Here is a 27,894-nt window from a genome sequence, read left to right as displayed (position 1 = left end):
CTTGTACCCACCCCCACACTCCGCTTGCACACCCTCCCCATCCAGACACTCTCATTGCACACTTCCCCCTACCTTGCACACCTTCATGCCCTATGCCCTCTCCTGAAAAACATCCCTTGCACACCTTCCCAACCCAGTTACTCACACCTTGCACACTCACCATTCCTGACACTCTCCTTCCCTCCTGACACCTACTTTGAGCCTCTTACCTATCTTGACACTTGCCTCTACCCCTTCCTTGCACACTCACCTCCTACTGCCTCCCCTGCACACTCATTGTTCCTTCTCCCACTCACATTACTGCCTGTTTTGCAATCACCTCTATGCCCTCCTGACACACTCCCATTACACACTCCCCCCACAATCCCATTACATTCCTTTCCCCCACAATCCCCTCACACAAATGCCCCTCCCGACACACACACCCCTTGCACACTCCTTTTACACACCTTCCCATCCCAGTCACTCTCCAGTTGCACATCCTCTTCCCTGACACACCTCTTGCACACCGTCTATTCCTGACACACAACTTTCCTCCTGACACCTACATTTGCCCCTCCCCCTTCCTGACACACTTCCATCCCCTCAACACCTGCCCCTCCCTGCACAAATTTTCTTGCAGCATTGCCTCTAGTCCCTCGCACCCTCCCCTCCCCATCGCACCTTCAGCCCCTCTCCCCTGTCGGTGCCCAGGGCAGGAGGCTACGTTAGCCATGGTTACCCTTCTGCTGCAGATTAGGTGCTGAGTGCTGCCGCCTCATGCGAGGAGGTGGCGTGTAGGCTCTCTGGCGGGGAGGCTCAGACTGCCGGGGGTGGGGTCCAGACTCGGAACTCCGGCCCCAGTGCTGGGGCTGGGGTCTGCAGTGCTCAGGGGCAGCAGGAGGCCGCTCGTCAGGGGAGGGTGGTTGGCGGGGGAAGCGGGTGCGGCCCCCGGCCCCGTTATCGAAGGAGTTGCGGCGGAATGGCCGCCGGTGCTGGGGGTGCATGGTGCCTGGACCTGGCCAGGCTCTCGGACCTCGTCCTCGAGGCTTCTCATCCGGCCCAGGCTTGCGCCGTGGTGCCTGGGAGGCATAGTTAGCAGCAGTAGGTGTTGAGCTGGGCCCATTGCCTAAGTGACCAGGCCTCTTACTCATGTCAGTGGGCCAGTGGCTGAGGTGAATGGACCCATTGCTAAGGTCTGTAGGCCCATTGCCAGGCTGATCAGGCCTGTTGCTGGGGTCTGCAGGCCCTCTACCAGGGTATTCGGGCCTGCTGTTGGGGTCTGTAAGCCCGTTATCAGGGTAATCCAGATTGTTGCTTGGGTCTGTCGGCCTGTTGCTGGGGTCTGTAGACCCGTTGCCAGGGTAACCGGGTTCATCGCTAGGGTCAGTAGATTCATTACTGGGGCCCCATGAGCAACGGTGCTGCGGGTTGCTTTTAAAGGGGAACCGCAGCTTGCAGTCGTGCGGCGGGATGAAGCGGCCGCCCATTCTCCTGCGCGGCCGGCGGCCCAGCTGCTGTTGCTGCAGGTTGAGGACCCGTTGCTGCTCCTGCTGCAGCCATCGCAGCCGCCCACGGCGGAAAGTCGGATCCTCCTCCATTAGCCGACCGATGCGCAGGGCCGGGCTGCCCACCTCCTCCCCTCCTGTGGCTGGACTCCCATCCTGGAACAGAGGGCGAGTGAGGGGTGAGACAGAGGAACCTCCGGCCTTGAACCCTACCTGAGGGCCACTCCCCCACCCAAGCCCCCATCCTGGAACAGAAGGGGTAGGGAGCCAGTCTCTGAGGCACATCACATCTCCTGGCCCACAACCTCTCCCCCATCCCTATTACCTCTCTGCTTTCACCCCAAGTCCACAGCCCCACCCCCCTCAATCAGTGCCTCTGCTCCTCCTCACTCACAGTCCCTCCCCAGGGGACCGTCAAACACTACTCTCCCAGGGAACGTGCTCCCCCTCACCAGGAACCAACACTGAGACACACATGGACAGACATACACACATCGTGTAAAGAGAGAAAGACAGACACGCACACGCAGTGTACAGGAGCAAACATAATTTCGTCAGCACACTTGGTGTTCAGGAACTTGCAGGGGTCGGGGGTCGACAGGGTGTGACTGTTTGTGGGTTACTAAAGGAAAGGAGGCAGGAGAATGAGGTTGACAAGGAAAATAAATCAGCTGGTCAGGCATAGTCAGTGGGCTAAATGGCCTAATTCTGCTTCCATTGTCTTATGGTCTGCAGGGGTGACTGATACACTGGCAAGTGGGAAGCTTCTAGAACTGAGCTATCAGGAGTGGAGGGGCAGCAAGTAACTCTAGGCCGAAGGGGGACACTGGCATGGTTAGGAAACCCTGGCCAATGAGAGATGCTCTGGTCGGGGAAAGGAGGAGATGCTCTCTGAAATTAAGCCAATCCTTTGAGTGTAGCGTAGGAGAAGAGAAGAGGGAAGACAAGAGGGCAAAAAGGAGGGCATCTCTGGATCTGGCCAGCAAGATCCCTAGAAATCTACAGGCATATTAAATAGGTGGTTATTCCCTTGGTGATCTGCATGGTTGTCTACACGTGGACCACAGAAGGTGGGTAAGACTTTTAGAGAATTATTTCTCATCTGTTTTCACTGTGGAAAAGATTATGGAAGCTACTGCTTTGAGGCAAATGAGTTGTGATGTCTTGGTCTATTCAGTGCCTTGAAAAAGTATTCAGCCCCCATAAGTATTGTCACATTTTCCTGTCTCATTTTCTAAATTTCAAAGGTATTAAAGTAGGATATTTTGAGCTAATCTACAAAACATTGTGCATCATGTCAAATCAAAAGAAAAATTCCAAAAACTGTCAACAATTTACTACAAATTAAAAACCAATATTATGAGGCTGGAAAAGTATTCATCCCTTTTTTACCCCAAGTTTCCTCAGGAGCAATATTGTATATTACATTATCAACTCATCCAATTTGTTGATGTAGAAAATTGGAGGAATCATCTGTTTTCAATGAATTCATAATAATAAACACTCCCTCTCTCTGCAAGGTCCAACAGCATGGTAGATTTTCAATGAACCCCAGTGGCTCCAATGACTACAGACCGGTGGCATTGACCTCCCACATCATGAAGACCCTGGAGAGACTTGTTCCAGAGCAGCTCCGGCCTATGGTTAGGCCACACTTAGACCCCCTCCAGTTCGCCTACCAGCCCTGACTAGGAGTTGAGGATGCCATCGTCTACCTGCTGAACCGTGTCTACGCCCATCTGGACAAGCCAGCAAGCACTGTGAGGGTCATGTTTTTTGACTTCTCCAGTGCGTTCAACACCATCCACCCTACTCTGCTGGGTGAGAAGCTGACAGTGATGCAGGTGGATGCTTCCCTGGTGTCATGGATTATTGATTACCTGACTGGCAGACCACAGTATGTGCGCTTGCAACACTGTGTGTCAGACAGTGGTCAGCAACACTGGGGCTCCACAGGGGACTGTCCTGTCTCCCTTTCTCTTCACCATCTACACCTCGGACTTCAACTACTGCACAGAGTCTTGCCATCTTCAGAAGTTTTCTGATGACTCTGCCATAGTTGGATGCATCAGCAAGGGAGATGAGGCTGAGTACAGGGTGACGGTGGGAAACTTTGTCACATGGTGTGAGCAGAATCATCTGTAGCTTAATGTGAAAAAGACTCTGGTGGTGGACCTAAGGAGGGCTAAGGCACCGGTGACCCCTGTTTCCATCCAAGGGGTCAGTGTGGACATGGTGGAGGATTACAGATACCTGGGGATACGAATTGGCAATAAACTGGACTGGTCAAAGAACACTGAGGCTGTCTACAAGAAGGGTCAGAGCCATCTCTATTTCCTGAGGAGACTTAGGTCCTTTACCATCTGCCGGACGATGCTGAGGATGTTCTTTGAGTCTGTGTTGGCAAGTGCTATCATGTTTGTTGTTGTGTGCTGGGGCAGCAGGCTGACGGTAGCAGACACCAACAGAATCAACAAACTCATTGTGATGTTGTGGGGGTGGAACTGGACTCTCTGACGGTGGTGGATGCTGTCCAAGTTGCATGCCATCCTGGACAATGTCTCCCATCCATTGCATAATGTACTGGTTAGGCACAGGAGTACATTCAGCCAGAGACTCATTCCACCTAGATGTAACACTGAGCATCACAGGAAGTCATTCCTACCTGTGGCCATCAAACTTTACAACTCCTCCCTCGGAGTGTCAGACACCCTGAGCCAATAGGACTTATTTCCATTTGGCATGATTAACTTATTATTATTTAATTATTTACTGTTTTATATCGCTATATTTCTACACTATTCTTGGTTGGTGCGACTGAAACAAAACCCAATTTCTCTCGGGATCTGAACCTTGTCTGAACCAAACCAAAATGAAGATAAGAGCATTCAAAACAATTCAGAGAAATGATAACAGAGAAGTACAAATCTGGGGAAGGGTACAAGACCATCTCAAAGGCACTGAACGTACCTTGGCGCTCAGTGCAGTCCATCACGAGAAGTGGAAACAAATATGAACCCACAGCCACACTGCCCGGGTCAGCCTGCCCCTCTAAATGTAGAGACTAGTGAAGAATTGCACTTGTAATAGAGGCTACTGTGATGCCAAGAGTATTTAATGAAGAGTGGCAAAGCAGCAGCCGCCTAAGTTTTTAAAACCAAAGGTTTTAAAAAAATAAATATCCTTGCCCTTAAAGACTTTGCACAGTGTCACTTAGAAGATACTGTACAGATGTGGAAGGAGGTCTTGTGGAACCTGTTGGCCCCAACACTAAGTGGTACATGTGGTGTAAATCTAATACTGTACATCAGCCAGGTAATACCATCCTGTACGGTGGAGGTAGCATCATGCTGTGGGGATGCTTTCCAGCAGCAGGGACTGGAAATCGGGTCAGGATTGATGGGAAGATGAATGCTGCTGAATACAGACTGATCCTGGGGAGAAAGTTCATCTTCCAGTAGGGAAATGACCCGAAGCTCACCGTCACAGGAAACGGGGAATGGCTTCAAATGAAGAAAACTGACGTCCTTGAGTGGCCCAGTCAGAGTCCAGATCTTAACCTGATCGAATATCTTGGCAAGACCTCAAGTTTGCTGTCTGCCACCACTCTCTATCTAACCTGGCACTGCTTGAGCAATTTTGCAAGGAGGAATGGGCAAATCTTGCTCCATCACGTTGTGCAAAACTAACATGAACTTATCCAAAAAGACTACTGTCTGCAATAGCTGCGAGAGGTACTATCAACCGAGTACGGAGTAAAGGAGGATGAATACCTTTGACATTTCAGTTTCTGAATTTTCAATTTTTCATGCTTTACAATTTTCCCTGTATTTTGGGCTCTACTGTGAAAACTGGAGCATGAGATTCACAAATAAAAATTTTCAGTTAAATCAATCAAAATCCTTGGTTGTAATGCTCATTTATGCAAATGAAGAGTTGGGGGCTGAATACTTCTACAAACAGGGGGTACTGGAAGTGCTTCGAGGAAGCACAGATCCCCACAGCCTGACCAAATGACTTTACTGGGATCAAGGGGAGGAACAGTGAAGGACCCTGCGGAGATGTTTAGGCACAGGTAAAATCCTGGAAGATTGGTGGTGGGTTAATATTGTATTGTGTTCAGTTCTGAGAAGATCATCGGGGTCTCTCTTCCTGCCATCACGGACATTTACACCACACGCTGCATCCGCAAAGGAAACAGCATTATGAAGGACCCCACGCACCCCTCATACAAACTCTTCTCCCTCCTGCCATCTGGGAAAAGGCACTGAAGCATTCGGGCTCAACTGTGTAACAGTATCTTCCCCCAAGCCATCAGACTCCTCAATACCCAGAGCCTGGACTGACACCAACTTACTGCCCTCTACTGTGCCTATTGTCCTGTTTATTATTTATTGTAATGCCTGCACTGTTTTGTGCACTTTATACGGTCCTGGGTAGGTCTGTAGTCCAGTGTAGTTTTTTTTGGTGTTGTTTTACGTAGTTCAGTGTAGTTTTTGTACTGTTTCATGTAGCACCATGGTCCTGAAAAACATTCTCTCGTTTTTACTGTGCACTGTACCAGCAGTTATGGTTGAAATGACAATAAAAAGTGGCTTGACTTGAGTTCTGGTCACCTCATTATAGGAAGGACATGGAGAGGGTGAGGGTTCTTATTGTGGAAGTTTTCTTCAGAAAGGGCGTAGAGGAGGCTTACCAGGATGCTGCCTGGATCGGAGAGCATGTCCCATGAGCTAAGGTTAAGCTAGCTGAGGCTTTACTTTTTGGAGCAAAGGAGGATGAAGGTGGACTTCATTAAGGTGAACAAAATTATAAGAGTGGACAGCCAGAGATCTTCCCCAAGGTAGAAATGGCTAATACGAGGGGGCATAACTTTAAGGTGATTGGGGTAAAGTATAGGGCGGATGCTAGAGGTAGGGTTTTTTTTAAACTAGGTAGTGCTGAGTGCATGGAATGTGCTGTCAAGGATAGTGGTAAAGGCAGATGCATTAGCGATGTTAAAGAGACTCAGATTGAGGCAGAGAGGGTGGTGTGGCTCTGTTGGTAAAAAAATGAAGTTAGATCATTAGAAAGAGGTGACATAGGGGCAGAAGGTGTTCAGTCATTGTGGAAAGAGTTAAGGAACTGCAGGAGTGAAAAGACCCTGATGGAAGTTGTATACAGACCCTCAAACAGTAGCAAGAATGTGGTCTTCAGGTTACAATGGGAGATAGAAAATGTATGTCAGAAGGACAATATTACAATGGTCATGGGGGATCTCAATATGCAGGTAGATCAGGAAAATCAGGTTGGTACAGGATTCCAGGAGGAGGAATTTCTACAAGATGGCTTGTCAGAGCAGCCTGTGACCGAGTCCACTGTTACTCTGGATTGGGTGCTGCTGTGCAATGAATCAGAATTGATTACAGAGCTTCAGGTAAAATGATCATAAAATCATTGAATTCACCCTGAAATTTGAGAAAGAAGCTAAAGTCAGATGTATCAGTATTACAGTGAAGTAAAGGGAATCACAGAGGCATGAGGGGGGAGTTGGCCAGAATTGATCAGAAAAGAACATTGGCAGAGCAGCAGTGGCTGGAATTTCAGAAAGCAACTCAGAAGGCACAGGATACGTACATCACAAAGAGAAAATATCCTAACGGCAAGATAACACAACAGAGAAGTCAAAGACAGGGCATATAATAGAGGAAATATTAGTGCGTAGTTAAGGAATTGGGAAGCTTTTAAATACCAACAGCAGGCAACTAAAAAAGGCATTAAGAAGGTAAAGATGGAATACAAAGGTAGGCTAGACAGTAATATTAAAGAGGATACCAAAAGTTTCTTCAGATACATAAAGTGTAAAAGAGAGGCGAGAGTGGATATTGGACTGCTGGAAAATGATGCTGGAAAGATAGTATTGGGGGAAAAGGAAATGGCAGATGATTTGGAAAAGTATTTTGCATCAGTCTTCACTGTGGAAGATGCTAACAGTATGGTGGAAGCTCCAGGTGTCAGGGGTCATGAAGAGTGTGAAGTTACCATTACTAAAGAGAAGGTTCCTGGGAAACGGAAAGGTCTGAAGGTAGACAAGCCACCTGAATCAGATGGTATATACACCAGGGTTCTGAGAGAGGTGGCTGAAGAGATTGTGGAGGCATTAGCAATGATCTTTCAAGAATCACTAAATTATGGAGTGGAACATTGCAAATGTCTCTCTCTTGTAAATGTAACCACACACTTCATGACCTCTGACATCTGGAGCTTCCACCATACTGCTAGAGTCTTCCAAAGTGAAGACCGACGCAAAATACTTATTTAGTTCATCCACTATTTTGTTGTCCCGTTACCTTTTCCAGTGGTCGAATATCTACTTTATGTACCTGAAGAAACTTTGGTTTCCCTTTTAATATTATTGGCTAGCTTGCCTTTGTTTGTTTTTTAAAAACTTCCCAATCCTCTAACTTCTCACATTTGTGTTCTATTATATACCCTCTCTGTGGATTTCATGTTGGCGTTGACTTCTCCTGTCAACCATGGTTGCATCATTTTGCCTTTAGATGCCTTTGGGATGTATCTGTCCTGTACTTTCTGAATTGTTCCCAGGAACTCCAGGCATGCTGCTCTGCCGCTATCCCTTCCAATCAACTTTGGCCAGCTCCTCTCTCATGCCCCTGTAATTCCTGTGATTCCACTGTAATACTGATACATCTGACTTTAACTTCTATTTCTCAAGTTGCAGGGTGAAGTCCATCATATTATTATCACTGGCCCCTCAGGGGTTCCCTTTGCTGATCCAGGTCGTTGACACAGGTGACAAACAACAACTGATCCCTGCAGCACACCACAGGCCATCAGTCAGAGAGGCAACCATCTACTGCCACTCTTTAGCTTTTCCCACAGAGCCAATGTCTAATCCAATTTACTACCTCATCCTGAATGCCAAACAACAAAACCTTCTTGACCAACTAAAAGTCATAAAGTAGGAAAACATAGAATACGAGGTAAGCTAGCCAATAATATTAGAGGATACCAAAAGTTTCTTCAGATACATTAAGTGTAAAAGAGAGGCGAGAGTGGATACTGGAACCTTGTGGGATCTTGTCAAAGGCTTTGCTAAAGTCCATGTAGACATCATCCACTGCCTTCATCAACTTTCATGGCAACATCCTCAAAAAACTCCAAGATTGATTAGACACAACCGACAATGCACAGAGTCAAGCTAATTAACCTCTAATTAATCTCTGACTATCCAAATACTCATAACCGGACCCTTAGAATACCTTCGCATAACTTTCCTCACTACTGATGTCAGGCTCACCAGCCCACAAATTTCTGGTTTATTCTTAAAGCCTTTCTTAACCAGCAGAACATTGACTATCCTGCAGTCCTCTGCGACCTCACCTGTCACTAAGGATGATTTAAATATCTCTGCAATTTCCTCACTCATCTCCCACTGAGACCGAGGGAACACCTCGTCAGGTCCTGGGGATTCGTCCACCCTAATCTGCCTCAGAACAGCACACTCCTCTGGAATCTGTATCGGGTCCACGACCTCACTTCTATAGACTCGGTGTCCATCTCCCGAGTGAACACAGATGCAAAATATTAATTTAAGATCTCCCTCCACTTCTCTTTTAGCTCCCCGCATCTTCCACAGATCAATTTTGTTCCTTAATCCTTTTGCTCTTAACACATCTGCAGAATCTCTTCGGACTGTCCTTCACTTTGTCTGCCTCATGCCTACTTTTCGGACTAGGGATTGCCTGCCTGGAGAGTTGGATGCAGATGGCCGACTGTGTTCAGAGGGAGATGGTGGCAGACTGAAGAGCTGTGACCACTGGTTGGTGCTGGACCCACTGTTCATCACTGATATAAACAGGCTGGATGAAAATGTACAAGGTTTGCAGATGATACTAAGTAAGTGGTGTTGCAGATCCTCTGTCACACGACCTTTCATATGACATGAGCAATCATGGTCCATAATTGTTCTCGGCAAATTTTTCTACAGAAAAATTGCCTTCTTCTGGACAGTGGCTTTTTATGACGGGTGACCCCATCCATTATCAAAATTCTGCAGAGATTGCTTCTTAGTGTCAGTGGTCACATAACCGGGATTTGTGATGTGCACCAGCTGCTCGTACGACCATCCACCACTTTCTCACGTGGCTTCACGTGATCCTGATCAGGGGGCGACACGAATGCAACACATTGCCTAAGGGTGACCTGCAACCTAGTGGAGCAAAGGAGAACCTTGCACCCTGTTTGGTAGAGATGTATCTCCACCCACCACCCAGGTGCTCTAGATCATGAAAAATTACAGGGGATCTTGATTAGGTGGATAAGATGGAAAATAACATTCAATTCAAATAATTGAGAAATGGTGCACTTTGGAAAGTCAAATCCAGGTAGGACTTTCCTAGTTAACAGTGGGACCCTTTGGAGTGTTGAACAGAGGGAGCTTGGTTCACTGAAGGTGTTGTCACAAGGTGGTGAAGATGGAGTGTGAGGGCACTAAGTTGGGATGCTATTTTATAGTTGGTACTGTTGGCAAGGCCACACCTCGAGCACTGTGTCCAGTTTGGTTGTGTCCAGTGTCCTTATGCCTTTCAAAGTCCAACCCCACTCCCCATTGGGAGAGATGGAAATGGTCGAGGCTGGCCAACAGGGCTCAGGTGAAGCTGACTAGGCCAAACCCCCACGCAGTCAATACAATGGATCGCAGAAACACTGATGAACTCCATCAGTGGTCTTCAGAGGTCGATGGAGGCAGGATGGTCTAAGCTTCATCGAGGTGAATGCTGACATTTGAGAAAAACTTGGACAGGTATATGGATGAGAGGGGTTTGGAGGGATATGGCCCAGGTACAGGTCAGTGGGACTAGGCAGAAAAATGGTTCGGCACAGCCAAGAAGGGCCAAAAGGCCTGTTTCTGTGCTGTAATGTTCTATGGTTCACTTGGAGTCAAGGGCCCAAATAAGTAAATCAGCATGGAAGCATGACCTTGGGTCAAACTGGTCCATACTAACCAAAACACCTCATCCAAGCAAGACCCATTTGCTATTGTTTGACCCATAACCTTCTAAAGTTATTAATCTACCAGTCTCAACCACTTCCTCTGGTAGCTCAGACAATGTAGACATCAAAGCTGGCTCTCAGGTTCCCCTTCAGACTTTCCCATCTCATTTTAAATCTCGTTCTAGCAAGAAGCCTAAATGCCCCTTGCACACCTCAGCTCAACTCATCAAACCCTGTACTTTCTTATCAAAGTAATTGGTCTAGGGAGCAAACAACAAATGGGCCCAGCCTGCTTTAATGAGATCTGCAAACCTCACCATGCCTTGTACAATCTTATCCAAATCCTTAATGCAGATGCCGAGCACTGACACCCCCGAGACTCACACCTGATCACAGGTCTCCATTCCGACAGACAACCTTCTACTATCTCCATCCGGTACCTACCTTCACACCAGCTTTGTATACAGTTAGTGAGCTCTCACCTTGTCAAAACGTCTTCCTGACAACCATATAAACCAAAGTGACCTCCGTACCTCATGGACAGAAGACTGGCTGACTACATGTGGCAAACAACACCCTCTGCTCTCGATCATCAAGCCAGACAACCATGTCAACCCTCATCAAACGCCTCAGCGAAGTCCATGTAAACCATGTCTACCACCTTGCCCTCCTCAACCTCCTTGGTCGGACACGAACACGGACACACACACACACGGTATACAGGGTCAGACAGACAGAAAGACACACACTGGCTACACATGCAGATTCTGGACCAGGTTGCAGGCCAGTTGCCGTGACGTTACCGGATTCGCTGCAGGCACAACCTGCTCCATCTTCAGCACGCGGTCCCTCAGCGCCCGGATTTCCTCGTCCTTCATGTTATTTTGCAGCTTCACCTCCTGCAGGATGCCGGTCAGCCTGTCGACATGAGCCCGCAGATCGTCCACCTTGGCCGCGGGCTGGCCGTCAGGCTCCTCACCCACGCCCACCGTGTCCCACACGTCCCGTGCCACGGCGCGCCACGTCTCCCGCTCGTTGGGGTCCTTCTTGCCGTACATGCGGGACAGTTCCTTCATCTTCACTACCGTCATGGCCTCAATCTCATCCCTCGAGTGCTTGAAATCATTCAGGGCCACCTCGTAGCACATCTCCTTCACCGCTTGCATCTTCAGGTCAGCCAGCGTCACCCACCGGGGGTCCTTGCTGATGCGGCGCCGCTGGGGGATCTGGTACACGGGCTGCGGCGCCCGCTTCTTCCCGCTGCTGGGCAGCCCGCAGCGCCGGACGATGCTCTGCACCTTGCTGGCCGGCAGCTTCTCCCGCAGCGAAGCGATGAGGCGCCAGCTCTCCTCGCACGAGCGCTTGTCTGAGTCATCACCGCTGTCTGAGTCCGCGTACTGCAGGTGAGAGAGCAGGGGGTCAGTGTACAGGGTCTGCATACGCAGGGAACAGGGGGTCAGTATACAGGGTCTGCATACGCAGGGAACAGGGGGTCAGTGTACAGGGTCTGCATACGCAGGGAACAGGGGGTCAGTGTACAGGGTCTGCATACGCAGGGAACAGGGGGTCAGTGTACAGGGTCTGCATACGCAGGGAACAGGGGGTCAGTGTACAGGGTCTGCATACGCAGGGAACAGGGGGTCAGTGTACAGGGTCTGCATACGCAGGGAACAGGGGGTCAGTGTACAGGGTCTGCATACGCAGGGAACAGGGGGTCAGTGTACAGGGTCTGCATACGCAGGGAACAGGGGGTCAGTATACAGGGTCTGCATACGCAGGGAACAGGGGGTCAGTGTACAGAGTTCACTCTTGTACAGGTTCCATGCTGTCTGCACACGGTGATGGGGTGGGGGAGGGTCTGTGCATGCACGTACGGCAGAGAGCAGAAGGTAAGTGTGCTGGGTCCATGTACAGCAGGGAGCAGGAGTTGAGTGTATGGGGTTATGTTCAGTGGCCCGTATATGGAACGAGGAAGTGGGTGAGCAAGGTACAACGTTCAAGACACACTTGGACAGGCACGTGGACGGGAAAGGTTTACAGGGACTGGCTCGGGTAAATGGTCTGGGACAGTTCTGTCATTTGGGCCAAAAGGCCTATTTCTGTGCTGTGTGACCATGGGTCAGCAGAGGCTGGGGCAGGGGAGGCGTGGCTGGTCAAGAAGGTCAGGAGCAGTTCTTACCAGCCGGGACTGCTCCAGTTGTAGGTCGGCCTCCTCCTTCTCCCGACGGTACTGGTTCTCCACGTCCAGTAGCCTGTGGGTCCAGAGCACTGGCCAGTCAGAGTGGGGGACTGGCAAACCTTAGACTCCTGTCCCAGGAGGGTGTCAGCTGCCCCAGGATGTTGGGGCAGAGCCCTCCCTCGTCACCCTGACCTTCCCAGGAGAGCCCTCATCCTTCCCCTAGGAGTTACCCCCCCACCACAACCCCCCAGGGTTCTGTCACCTTTCCTCCCCACCCACCAGGACCCTTTGCCCTCAGGTCCTCCCCCTCCCGGGATCCTGCCCTACCCCTTCGGGACCCGGTTGCCCCTTCCATTCATACCTACGCTCCACTTCCAGCCGGATATCGATGCCCTCCTTCTCAAGCAGCTCCCTCTGCGCAAAGGTCCAGTCGGCCGCCTCTGGAAGGGGTCCCAGGCTGGGACCCCTCTCCCGCTCCAGCCTCACCTGCTCCGGGTGGTTAAATCGGAACACGTGGCTCTTCCCCAGCACGACACGGTTACCTGGTGCAGGAGGCAGGGGTCAGACCCACCACACTGACAGCCGATGCCCCAGCCAGTGTCACACTGCATCCCACTCACAGTACCCACCACACTGACAGCCGATGCCCCAGCCAGTGTCACACTGCATCCCACTCACAGTACCCACCACACTGACAGCCTGTGCCCCAGCCAGTGTCACACTGCATCCCACTCACAGTACCCACCACACTGACAGCCGATGCCCCAGCCACTGTCACACTGCATCCCACTCACAGTACCCACCACACTGACAGCCGATGCCCCAGCCAGTGTCACACTGCATCCCACTCACAGTACCCACCACACTGACAGCCGATGCCCCAGCCAGTGTCACACTGCATCCCACTCACAGTACCCACCACACTGACAGCCGATGCCCCAGCCACTGTCACACTGCATCCCACTCACAGTACCCACCACACTGACAGCCGATGCCCCAGCCAGTGTCACACTGCATCCCACTCACAGTACCCACCACACTGACAGCCGATGCCCCAGCCAGTGTCACACTGCATCCCACTCACAGTACCCACCACACTGACAGCCGATGCCCCAGCCAGTGTCACACTGCATCCCACTCACCTATACCAATCACATAACCCCCCCCACCCCCCGAGGTCCAAGAGCACCATCACCCCATGTCCCACCTATACCAATCACATAACCCCCCCACCCCCCGTCCAACAGCACCATCACCCCATGTCCCACCTATTCCAATCACATAACCCCCCCCCACCCCCCGAGGTCCAACAGCACCATCACCCCATGTCCCACCTATACCAATCACATAACCCCCCACCCCCCGAGGTCCAACAGCACCATCACCCCATGTCCCACCTATACCAATCACATAACCCCCCCCACCCCCCGAAGTCCAACAGCACCATCACCCCATGTCCCACCTATACCAATCACATAACCCCCCCACCCCCCGAGGTCCAAGTACCATCACCCCATGTCCCACCTATACCAATCACATAACCCCCCACCCCCCGAGGTCCAACAGCACCATCACCCCATGTCCCACCTATACCAATCACATAACCCCCCACCCCCGAGGTCCAACAGCACCATCACCCCATGTCCCACCTATACCAATCACATAACCCCCCCCCCACCCCCCCGAGGTCCAAGTACCATCACCCCATGTCTCACCTATACCAATCACATAACCCCCCACCCCCCGAGGTCCAACAGCACCATCACCCCATGTCCCACCTATACCAATCACATAACCCCCCCCACCCCCCGAGGTCCAAGTACCATCACCCCATGTCTCACCTATACCAATCACATAACCCCCCCACCCCCGAGGTCCAACAGCACCATCACCCCATGTCCCACCTATACCAATCACATAACCCCCCCCACCCCCCGAGGTCCAAGTACCATCACCCCATGTCTCACATATACCAATCACATAACCCCCCCACCCCCGAGGTCCAACAGCACCATCACCCCATGTCCCCACCTATACCAATCACATAACCCCCCCCCACCCCCCGAGGTCCAAGTACCATCACCCCATGTCTCACCTATACCAATCACATAACCCCCCCCACCGAGGTCCAACAGCACCATCACCCCATGTCCCACCTATACCAATCACATAACCCCCCCCACCCCCCGAGGTCCAACAGCACCATCACCCCATGTCCCACCTATACCAATCACATAACCCCCCCCCACCCGCCCGTCCAACAGCACCATCACCCCATGTCCCACCTATACCAATCACATAACCCCCCCCCCCACCCCCCGTCCAACAGCACCATCACCCCATGTCCCACCTATACCAATCACATAACCCCCCCCACCCCCCCGAGGTCCAACAGTACCAACACCCCATGTCCCACCTATACCAATCACATAACCCCCCCACCCCCGAGGTCCAACAGCACCATCACCCCCATGTCCCACCTATACCAATCACATAACCCCCCCACCGAGGTCCAACAGCACCATCACATGTCCCACCTATACCAATCACATAACCCCCCCACCCCCCGAGGTCCAACAGCACCATCACCCCATGTCCCACCTATACCAATCACATAACCCCCCCCACCCCCCGTCCAACAGCACCATCACCCCATGTCCCACCTATACCAATCACATAACCCCCCCCACCCCCCCGAGGTCCAACAGCACCATCACCCCATGTCCCACCTATACCAATCACATAACCCCCCCCACCCCCCATCCAACAGCACCATCACCCCATGTCCCACCTATACCAATCACATAACCCCCCCACCCCCCCCGAGGTCCAACAGCACCATCACCCCATGTCCCACCTATACCAATCACATAACCCCCCCCCACCCCCCGTCCAACAGCACCATCACCCCATGTCCCACCTATACCAATCACATAACCCCCCCACCCCCCCCGAGGTCCAACAGTACCAACACCCCATGTCCCACCTATACCAATCACATAACTCCCCCCACCCCCGAGGTCCAACAGCACCATCACCCCCATGTCCCACCTATACCAATCACATAACCCCCCCACCGAGGTCCAACAGCACCATCACCCCATGTCCCACCTATACCAATCACATAACCCCCCCCCCAACCCCCGAGTTCCAACAGCACCAACACCCCATGTCCCACCTATACCAATCACATAACCCCCCCACCGAGGTCCAACAGCACCATCACCCCATGTCCCACCTATACCAATCACATAACCCCCCCCCACCCCCCGAGTTCCAACAGCACCAACACCCCATGTCCCACCTACACCAATCACATAACCCCCCCCACCCCCCGAGGTCCAACAGCACCAACACCCCATGTCTCACCTATACCAATCACATAACCCCCCCCCACCCCCCGAGGTCCAACAGCACCATCACCCCATGTCCCACCTATACCAATCACATAACCCCCCCACCCCCTGAGGTCCAACAGCACCAACACCCCATGTCTCACCTATACCAATCACATAACCCCCCCACCCCCCGAGGTCCAACAGCACCATCACCCCATGTCCCACCTATACCAATCACATAACCCCCCCACCGAGGTCCAACAGCACCATCACCCCATGTCCCACCTATACCAATCACATAACCCCCCCACCCCCCCGAGGTCCAACAGCACCATCACCCCATGTCCCACCTATACCAATCACATAACCCACCCCCACCCCCCCGAGGTCCAACAGTACCATCACCCCATGTCCCACCTATACCAATCACATAACCCCCCCCCACCCCCCCGAGGTCCAACAGCACCATCACCCCATGTCCCACCTATACCAATCACATAACCCCCCACCGAGGTCCAACAGCACCATCACCCCATGTCCCACCTATACCAATCACATAACCCCCCCCCACCCCCCGAGGTCCAACAGTACCATCACCCCATGTCTCACCTACACCAATCACATAACCCCCCCCCACCCCCCGAGGTCCAACAGCACCATCACCCCATGTCCCACCTATACCAATCACATAACCCCCCCCCCCCCGAGGTCCAACAGCACCATCACCCCATGTCCCACCTATACCAATCACATAACCCCCCCCCACCCCCCGAGGTCCAACAGCACCATCACCCCATGTCCCACCTATACCAATCACATAACCCCCCCCACCCCCCGAGGTCCAACAGCACCATCACCCCATGTCCCACCTATACCAATCACATAACCCCCCCACCCCCCGTCCAACAGCACCATCACCCCATGTCCCACCTATACCAATCACATAACCCCCCCCCCACCCCCCCGAGGTCCAACAGCACCATCACCCCATGTCCCACCTATACCAATCACATAACCCCCCCCACCCCCCGTCCAACAGCACCATCACCCCATGTCCCACCTATACCAATCACATAACCCCCCCACCCCCCCGAGGTCCAACAGCACCATCACCCCATGTCCCCACCTATACCAATCACATAACCCCCCCCCACCCCCCGTCCAACAGCACCATCACCCCATGTCCCACCTATACCAATCACATAACCCCCCACCCCCCCGAGGTCCAACAGTACCAACACCCCATGTCCCACCTATACCAATCACATAACCCCCCCACCCCCGAGGTCCAACAGCACCATCACCCCCATGTCCCCACCTATACCAATCACATAACCCCCCCACCGAGGTCCAACAGCACCATCACCCCATGTCCCACCTATACCAATCACATAACCCCCCCCCACCCCCGAGTTCCAACAGCACCAACACCCCATGTCCCACCTATACCAATCACATAACCCCCCCACCGAGGTCCAACAGCACCATCACCCCATGTCCCACCTATACCAATCACATAACCCCCCCCACCCCCCGAGTTCCAACAGCACCAACACCCCATGTCCCACCTACACCAATCACATAACCCCCCCCACCCCCCGAGGTCCAACAGTACCATCACCCCATGTCTCACCTACACCAATCACATAACCCCCCCCCACCCCCCGAGGTCCAACAGCACCATCACCCCATGTCCCACCTATACCAATCACATAACCCCCCCACCCCCCGAGGTCCAACAGCACCAACACCCCATGTCTCACCTATACCAATCACATAACCCCCCCCACCCCCCGAGGTCCAACAGCACCATCACCCCATGTCCCACCTATACCAATCACATAACCCCCCCACCGAGGTCCAACAGCACCATCACCCCATGTCCCACCTATACCAATCACATAACCCCCCCCCACCCCCCGTCCAACAGCACCATCACCCCATGTCCCACCTATACCAATCACATAACCCCCCCACCGAGGTCCAACAGCACCATCACCCCATGTCCCACCTATACCAATCACATAACCCCCCCCCCACCCCCCGAGGTCCAACAGCACCATCACCCCATGTCCCACCTATACCAATCACATAACCCCCCCACCCCCCCGAGGTCCAACAGCACCATCACCCCATGTCCCACCTATACCAATCACATAACCCCCCCCCACCCCCCCGAGGTCCAACAGTACCATCACCCCATGTCCCACCTATACCAATCACATAACCCCCCCCCACCCCCCGAGGTCCAACAGCACCATCACCCCATGTCCCACCTATACCAATCACATAACCCCCCCACCGAGGTCCAACAGCACCATCACCCCATGTCCCACCTATACCAATCACATAACCCCCCCCCACCCCCCGAGGTCCAACAGTACCATCACCCCATGTCTCACCTACACCAATCACATAACCCCCCCCCACCCCCCGAGGTCCAACAGCACCATCACCCCATGTCCCACCTATACCAATCACATAACCCCCCCCCCCCCCCGAGGTCCAACAGCACCATCACCCCATGTCCCACCTATACCAATCACATAACCCCCCCCCACCCCCCGAGGTCCAACAGCACCATCACCCCATGTCCCACCTATACCAATCACATAACCCCCCCCACCCCCCGAGGTCCAACAGCACCATCACCCCCATGTCCCACCTATTCCAATCACATAACCCCCCCACCGAGGTCCAACAGCACCATCACCCCATGTCCCACCTACACCAATCACATAACCCCCCCACCCCCCGAGGTCCAACAGCACCATCACCCCATGTCCCACCTATACCAATCACATAACCCCCCCCCCCCCCGAGGTCCAACAGCACCATCACCCCCATGTCCCACCTACACCAATCACATAACCCCCCCCACCCCCCGAGGTCCAACAGCACCATCACCCCATGTCCCACCTATACCAATCACATAACCCCCCCACCCCCCCGAGGTCCAACAGCACCATCACCCCATGTCCCACCTATACCAATCACATAACCCCCCCCACCCCCCCGTCCAACAGCACCATCACCCCATGTCCCACCTATACCAATCACATAACCCCCCCCACCCCCCGAGGTCCAACAGCACCATCACCCCATGTCCCACCTATACCAATCACATAACCCCCCCCCCCCGAGGTCCAACAGCACCATCACCCCATGTCCCACCTATACCAATCACATAACCCCCCCCCCACCCCCCGAGGTCCAACAGCACCAACACCCCATGTCCCACCTATACCAATCACATAACCCCCCCCCCGAGGTCCAACAGCACCATCACCCCATGTCCCACCTATACCAATCACATAACCCCCCCCCACCCCCCCGAGGTCCAACAGTACCATCACCCCATGTCCCACCTATACCAATCACATAACCCCCCCCCACCCCCCGAGGTCCAACAGCACCATCACCCCATGTCCCACCTATACCAATCACATAACCCCCCACACCCCCCGAGGTCCAACAGCACCATCACCCCATGTCCCACCTATACCAATCACATAACCCCCCACCCCCCGTCCAACAGCACCATCACGCCATGTCCCACCTATACCAATCACATAACCCCCCCCCCCCCCGAGGTCCAACAGCACCATCACCCCATGTCCCACCTATACCAATCACATAACCCCCCCCCACCCCCCGAGTTCCAACAGCACCAACACCCCATGTCCCACCTATACCAATCACATAACCCCCCCCCACCCCCCGAGTTCCAACAGCACCAACACCCCATGTCCCACCTATACCAATCACATAACCCCCCACCCCCCGTCCAACAGCACCATCACGCCATGTCCCACCTATACCAATCACATAACCCCCCCACCCCCCGAGGTCCAACAGCACCATCACCCCATGTCCCACCTATACCAATCACATAACCCCCCCCACCCCGAGGTCCAACAGCACCATCACGCCATGTCCCACCTATACCAATCACATAACCCCCCCACCCCCCGAGGTCCAACAGCACCATCACCCATGTCCCACCTATACCAATCACATAACCCCCCCACCCCCCGAGGTCCAACAGCACCATCACCCCCATGTCCCACCCACTCCAGTGCAGACACATCCTTTCCCTAACAGAGCTGACACTATTACAAGTACGGCCTAACTAGTGTTTGTAAAGTTGCAGCATTGTGCCCCAGACATCCAGGCCAGTGCCACGTTCCTTCACCAACCTGTCCACCAGCATTAACACTCGGGGACCCAATCGACAGCCCTCGCTGCCTCAGTAAAGCAGGCAGCGTAATCAGAGGCTCCCACCCACTCAGAAATTCTCCCCCTCCCCACCTGGCAGAAGACACAAAAGCAAGTAGCAGCAGGCTCACGGTCAGCGCCGACCCCACTGTTACCAGTGTGGCTCCCGAGCATGGTAAGATCTTCCTTTGACCTCATTATCACCTTGCGCCTTATCGTCTCCCTGCACTGCACTCTCTCTGTACTTTATTCTGCATGCTCTTCTTGTTCGAACTCAGTACGTAGCCACCCTCTGACTTGGCAGAAAGCCACAGAAACGGCATCCCTCCGCGACACAGCCAAGCTGTTCCCATCGCCACCTTTGTCCACCTCCCTCCAAACCCAACCGTTCCGTTTACGCCCTGGACCCCTAACATTAACCGTGTGGTTATACCCTGCCCAAGTGTCCTCGCCACTTGCCCCACTTCGTCTGGAAACTTGTTCCACACATCCACCCCCTCGGGGTGGCAGACTTACCCCACGTACACCATCATCCCCCACAGAGCTGGTGTCATGAAGCCGGACTGAGATGCAGTTCTCGTGGTCAGTGGCTGGAGAGTCAGATGGGTAGCAACCCCCTCCCCCAAACCCTGTCCCCTACATAATCCTCCCCTTCCCCCAGTCTTTCCCATACCTCTTCCCTCATTCGCCCTCCACCACACCCACACCTCACTCTCTCCAACCCCCCCCCCCCCCAACCCTTACCTTGACGCAGAACCAGGGGGCCTGTCAGTTGCTTCCCGTTGACATAGGTATCGGCTCCCTCACACGGCACCAGGGTCACCGTCACTGTGGAGGAGGGACAGGACACAGCAGTCAGTGAGACTCAGCTGGTAGGAGGGGGAGTCAAGGGGGAGGGTAGAGGAGGAGACGCATTGGGTAGGTGACGCAGTGGTCAGGGAGAATGGTGGGGGGAGTGAAGGGGGGTAGGGGAGGAGGGGTATTGGGTAGGTGACGCAGTGGTCAGGGAGAATGGTGGGGGGAGTGAAGGGGGGTAGGGGAGGAGGAGTATTGGGTAGGTGACGCAGTGGTCAGGGAGAATGGTGGGGGGAGTGAAGGGGGGTAGGGGAGGAGGGGTATTGGGTAGGTGACGCAGTGGTCAGAGAATGGTGGGGGGAGTGAAGGGGGGTAGGGGAGGAGGAGTATTGGGTAGGTGACGCAGTGGTCAGGGAGAATGGTGGGGGGAGTGAAGGGGGGTAGGGGAGGAGGGGTATTGGGTAGGTGACGCAGTGGTCAGGGAGAATGGTGGGGGGGGAGTGAAGAGGAGTAGGGTAGGAGGGGTATTGGGTAGGTGACGCAGTGGTCAGGGAGAATGGTGGGGGGGAGTGAAGGGGGGTAGGGGAGGAGGGGTATTGGGTAGGTGACGCAGTGGTCAGGGAGAATGGTGGGGGGGAGTGAAGAGGGGTAGGGGAGGAGGGGTATTGGGTAGGTGACGCAGTGGTCAGGGAGAATGGTGGGGGGGAGTGAAGAGGGGTAGGGTAGGAGGGGTATTGGGTAGGTGATGCAGTGGTCAGGGAGAATGGTGGGGGGGAGTGAAGGGGGGTAGGGGAGGAGGGGTATTGGGTAGGTGACGCAGTGGTCAGGGAGAATGGTGGGGGGAGTGAAGGGGGGGTAGGGGAGGAGGGGTATTGGGTAGGTGACGCAGTGGTCAGGGAGAATGGTGGGGGGGAGTGAAGGGGGTAGGGGAGGAGGGGTATTGGGTAGGTGACGCAGTGGTCAGGGAGAATGGTGGGGGGGAGTGAAGGGGGTAGGGGAGGAGGGGAATTGGGTAGGTGACACAGTGGTCAGGGAGAATGGTGGGGGGGAGTGAAGGGGGTAGGGGAGGAGGGGTATTGGGTAGGTGACGCAGTGGTCAGGGAGAATGGTGGGGGGGAGTGAAGGGGGGTAGGGGAGGAGGGGTATTGGGTAGGTGACGCAGTGGTCAGGGAGAATGGTGGGGGGAGTGAAGGGGGTAGGGGAGGAGGGGTATTGGGTAGGTGACGCAGTGGTCAGGGAGAATGGTGGGGGGAGTGAAGGGGGTAGGGGAGGAGGGGTATTGGGTAGGTGACGCAGTGGTCAGGGAGAATGGTGGGGGAGTGAAGGGGGTAGGGGAGGAGGGGTATTGGTAGGTGACGCAGTGGTCAGGGAGAATGGTGGGGGGAGTGAAGGGGGGTAGGGGAGGAGGGGTATTGGGTAGGTGACGCAGTGGTCAGGGAGAATGGTGGGGGGGAGTGAAGGGGGGTAGGGGAAGAGGGGTATTGGGTAGGTGACGCAGTGGTCAGGGAGAATGGTGGGGGGGGAGTGAAGGGGGGTAGGGGAGGATGGGATTGGGTAGGTGACGCAGTGGTCAGGGAGAATGGTGGGGGGGAGTGAAGGGGGGTAGGGGAGGAGGGGATTGGGTAGGTGACGCAGTGGTCAGGGAGAATGGTGGGGGGGAGTGAAGTGGGGTAGGGGAGGAGGGGTATTGGGTAGGTGACGCAGTGGTCAGGGAGAATGGTGGGGGGAGTGAAGGGGGTAGGGGAGGAGGAGTATTGGGTAGGTGACGCAGTGGTCAGGGAGAATGGTGGGGGGAGTGAAGGGGGGTAGGGGAGGAGGAGTATTGGGTAGGTGACGCAGTGGTCAGGGAGAATGGTGGGGGGAGTGAAGGGGGGTAGGGGAGGAGGGGTATTGGGTAGCTGACGCAGTGGTCAGGGAGAATGGTGGGGGGGGAGTGAAGGTGGGTAGGGGAGGAGGGGTATTGGGTAGGTGACGCAGTGGTCAGGGAGAATGGTGGGGGGGAGTGAAGGGGGGTAGGGGAGGAGGGGTATTGGGTAGGTGACGCAGTGGTCAGGGAGAATGGTGGGGGGAGTGAAGGGGGTAGGGGAGGAGGGGTATTGGGTAGGTGACGCAGTGGTCAGGGAGAATGGTGGGGGGAGTGAAGGGGGTAGGGGAGGAGGGGTATTGGGTAGGTGACGCAGTGGTCAGGAGAATGGTGGGGGGGAGTGAAGGGGGGTAGGGGAGGAGGGGTATTGGGTAGGTGACGCAGTTGTCAGGGAGAATGGTGGGGGGGAGTGAAGGGGGTAGGGGAGGAGGGGTATTGGGTAGGTGACGCAGTGGTCAGGGAGAATGGTGGGGGGAGTGAAGGGGGTAGGGGAGGAGGGGTATTGGGTAGGTGACGCAGTGGTCAGGGAGAATGGTGGGGGGGAGTGAAGGGGGGTAGGGGAGGAGGGGTATTGGGTAGGTGACGCAGTGGTCAGGGAGAATGGTGGGGGGAGTGAAGGGGGTAGGGGAGGAGGGGTATTGGGTAGGTGACGCAGTGGTCAGGGAGAATGGTGGGGGGAGTGAAGGGGGTAGGGGAGGAGGGGTATTGGGTAGGTGACGCAGTGGTCAGGGAGAATGGTGGGGGGGAGTGAAGGGGGGTAGGGGAGGAGGGGTATTGGGTAGGTGACGCAGTTGTCAGGGAGAATGGTGGGGGGGGAGTGAAGGGGGTAGGGGAGGAGGGGTATTGGGTAGGTGACGCAGTGGTCAGGGAGAATGGTGGGGGGAGTGAAGGGGGTAGGGGAGGAGGGGTATTGGGTAGGTGACGCAGTGGTCAGGGAGAATGGTGGGGGGAGTGAAGGGGGTAGGGGAGGAGGGGTATTGGGTAGGTGACGCAGAGGTCAGGGATAATGGTGGGGGGAAGTGAAGGGGGGTAGGGGAGGAGGGGTATTGGGTAGGTGACGCAGTGGTCAGGGAGAATGGTGGGGGGAGTGAAGGGGGTAGGGGAGGAGGGGTATTGGGTAGGTGACGCAGTTGTCAGGGAGAATGGTGGGGGGGAGTGAAGGGGGGTAGGGGAGGAGGGGTATTGAGTAGGTGACGCAGTGGTCAGGGAGAATGGTGGGGGGAGTGAAGGGGGGTAGGGGAGGAGGGGTATTGGGTAGGTGACGCAGTGGTCAGGGAGAATGGTGGGGGGGAGTGAAGGGGGGTAGGGGAGGAGGGGTATTGGGTAGGTGACGCAGTGGTCAGGGAGAATGGTGGAGGGGGAGTTAAGGGGGAGGGTAGAGGAGGAGGGGTATTTGATAGGTGACACAGTGGTCAGGGAGAATGGTGGAGGGGGAGTTAAGGGGGAGGGTAGAGGAGGAGGGGTATTGGGTAGGTGACACAGTGGTCAGGGAGAATGGTGGAGGGAGAGCTGGTTCCACGGGGAACCCACTGCCCGGGTTAGGTCCTGGCAGCCCCAGCTCAGGGTCCGTGCTTCTTACCACCTACCCCATCCCCACTACGTGGGCGACTACAGCCACTCCGCTACCCCAGCATCGGTCCCACCTCCCTTCTGCCCCGCAAACAAGCACACTCACCATCTCCCCCGAGCCCCGTCTCGCTGCGAAACACACAGTGCCGGTCCTGGATGAAGTCACCGCTCAGCTTAATGTCAACATCCAACCTTCCGACTCTGGGGACAGAGCACCGAGGTCAGGGCGCCACCCCCAGACATTGCCAACCCCGCCCTTGCCCTCTGATTCCCAGAACCATCAACCCGTGTCCTCAAACCTCTGACCCAGCCAAAACCTCTACCTATCCAGCCCTATCCTCACCCAGCAGAGTGAAGCTGACCCCTGCCACACTCACCTGTGGCAGGACCCTACCCCCTCCTCCTCCCACACTGTAAGCCCGTCAGCCCACCATGTTGTACTGACCCTGTAACCTGCTCCAAGATCAATCTAACCCTTTGCTCCTACTCAGCCTCCATGAGCTTGTCCAAATGACCCTCATGTATCTGCCTCTGCCACCCCCCACCCCCGGCAACACTTTCCAGGCATCCACCACCCTCCGTTATGAAACCGATCTCGGACATACCTTCTATTCGCAATCACCTTAAAATTACGCTCCCTCTGTATTAGCCAGTTCCACCCTGGGGAAATGTCTCTGGCGGTAAACTCATCATCTTGTACACCTCCATCAAGTCACCACTCATCATTCTTTGACCCAAAGAGAAAAGCCCAGGCCTTCTCAGCCTGCCCTCAAAATGGACGATCTCCAGTCCAGGCAGCAGCCGGTGAATACCTGCACCCACTCCGAAGCTTCCGCACCCCTCCCAGATTGACCCTGGTGCCTGAACGGCGATATACCATTGAGCCTGTTCTCACCCACAGAATCGCCTCGGTACTGAAAGCCCCACCAGCACCACACTCCTTCCCCTCTGAGCCTCGAAGTCACTGCAGCTCCCCCCACCCACCCAAACAGGGGTAATCTGCACTGTCTGCCCTTTCCCTTTGCCTCTCCTGACACCCAGTTACCTGTCTCCGGCAACCTCCCTGCAGCTCCCAGAATCACCCCATTCCTCCCTCACGTACCTGGTCACCCCGTCCTTGATGTAGTACAGGAGACACTCCGACATCAAGGGGTCCTCGTTCAGGTTCACCAAGTGTGGGGTCTGCAACAAAAAAAAAACACATCACAGCGGCTGTGGGGAGGGGGAATGGGAGGGGAGGGGACGGCTGGAAGGGGAATGGGAGGGGAGGGGACGGCTGGAGGGGGAATGGGAGGAATGGGAGGGGACGGCTGGAGGGGGAATGGGAGGAATGGGAGGGGACGGTTGGAGGGGGAATGGGAGGAATGGGAGGGGACGGCTGGAAGGGGAATGGGAGGGGAGGGGACGGCTGGAGGGGGAATGGGAGGGGAGGGGACGGCTGGAGGGGGAATGGGAGGAGAGGGGACGGCTGGAGGGGGAATGGGAGGAATGGGAGGGGGAGGGGACGGCTGGAGGGGGTATGGGAGGAATGGGAGGGGATGGCTGGAGGGGGAATGGGAGGGGAGGGGACGGCTGGAGGGGGAATGGAGGGGAGGGGACGGTTGGAGGGGGAATGGGAGGGGAGGGGACGGCTGGAGGGGGTATGGGAGGAATGGGAGGGGATGGCTGGAGGGGGAATGGGAGGGGAGGGGACGGCTGGAGGGGGAATGGGAGGAATGGGAGGGGACGGCTGGAGGGGTAATGGGAGGAATGGGAGGGGACGGTTGGAGGGGGAATGGGAGGAATGGGAGGGGACGGCTGGAAGGGGAATGGGAGGGGAGGGGACGGCTGGAGGGGGAATGGGAGGGGAGGGGACGGCTGGAGGGGGAATGGGAGGAGAGGGGACGGCTGGAGGGGGAATGGGAGGAATGGGAGGGGAGGGGACGGCTGGAGGGGGTATGGGAGGAATGGGAGGGGATGGCTGGAGGGGGAATGGGAGGGGAGGGGACGGCTGGAGGGGGAATGGGAGGGGAGGGGACGGTTGGAGGGGGAATGGGAGGGGAGGGGACGGCAGGAGGGGGAATGGGAGGGGAGGGGACGGCTGGAGGGGGAATGGGAGGGGAGGGGACGGCTGGAGGGGAATGGGAGGGGAGGGGACGGCTGGAGGGGGAATGGGAGGGGAGGGGACGGCTGGAGGGGGAATGGGAGGGGAGGGGACGGCTGGAGGGGGAATGGGAGGGGAGGGGACGGCTGGAGGGGGAATGGGAGGAATGGGAGGGGACGGCTGGAGGAGGAATGGGAGGGGACGGCTGGAGGGGAATGGGAGGAATGGGAGGGGAGGGGACGGCTGGGAGGGGAATGGGAGGGGAGGGGACGGCTGGAGGGGGAATGGGAGGGGAGGGGACGGCTGGAGGGGGAATGGGAGGGGAGGGGACGGCTGGAGGGGGAATGGGAGGGGAGGGGACGGCTGGAGGGGGAATGGGAGGGGAGGGGACGGCTGGAGGGGGAATGGGAGGGGAGGGGGACGGCTGGAGGGGGAATGGGAGGATGGGAGGGGCGGCTGGAGGGGGAATGGGAGGAATGGGAGGGGACGGCTGGAGGGGAATGGGAGGAATGGGAGGGGACGGCTGGAGGGGGAATGGGAGGAATGGAGGGGACGGCTGGAGGGGGAATGGGAGGAATGGGAGGGGACGGCTGGAGGGGGAATGGAGGAATGGGAGGGGAGGGGACGGCTGGAGGGGGAATGGGAGGGGAGGGGACGGCTGGAGGGGGAATGGGAGGGGAGGGGACGGCTGGAGGGGGAATGGGAGGGGAGGGGACGGCTGGAGGGGGAATGGGAGGGGAGGGGACGGCTGGAGGGGGAATGGGAGGGGAGGGGACGGCTGGAGGGGGAATGGGAGGGGAGGGGACGGCTGGAGGGGGAATGGGAGGGGAGGGGACGGCTGGAGGGGGAATGGGAGGGGAGGGGACGGCTGGAGGGGGAATGGGAGGGGAGGGGACGGCTGGAGGGGGAATGGGAGGGGAGGGGACGGCTGGAGGGGGAATGGGAGGGGAGGGGACGGCTGGAGGGGGAATGGGAGGGGAGGGGACGGCTGGAGGGGGAATGGGAGGGGAGGGGACGGCTGGAGGGGGAATGGGAGGGGAGGGGACGGCTGGAGGGGGAATGGGAGGGGGAATAGGAGGGGAGGGTTTGAATTCCATGATCAGGGACACAGTGATGTGTTGAGCATCGTTAGCGAGGGATGTAGGCATCTGGAGTGGTATGGGGAGGGGTGGATGTGGGGGGGAGCAGGGAAACAGGGCGCAGAAGTGAGGGGGCAAGCTGCTCGGCTGCAGCCACTCACCTTTTTGGGGGAGAAGACGCCAACGGTACCCCCGTCTTCTCGGGTGGCAAGACCCATCTCGGCCAGGAGTTCCTCCCTGAGAGAGAGTAGTGTCAGAGATTCCCCACGCAAACCAAACACTCCC

General features: G+C 55.7%; 1 protein-coding gene across 1 annotated transcript; it reads right to left on the bottom strand.

The window, feature by feature from the left end:
- Window positions 1–27,894, bottom strand: si:ch73-375g18.1 (kinesin-like protein KIF1C; the record flags this gene model as incomplete). Its single annotated transcript, XM_059960204.1, has 8 exons — window positions 1–1,643; window positions 11,288–11,881; window positions 12,664–12,736; window positions 13,025–13,205; window positions 20,964–21,047; window positions 24,554–24,648; window positions 25,550–25,629; window positions 27,771–27,894. Coding segments are annotated over 8 exons (2,167 nt in total), but the record flags the coding sequence as incomplete, so codon positions are not given.

The sequence above is a fragment of the Hypanus sabinus genome, unplaced genomic scaffold (genome assembly GCF_030144855.1).
Source record: "Hypanus sabinus isolate sHypSab1 unplaced genomic scaffold, sHypSab1.hap1 scaffold_2283, whole genome shotgun sequence".
Lineage (NCBI taxonomy): Eukaryota > Metazoa > Chordata > Chondrichthyes > Myliobatiformes > Dasyatidae > Hypanus > Hypanus sabinus.
Note: the sequence above shows the minus strand (reverse complement) of the source record. Positions and strands in the feature narration are given on the sequence as shown.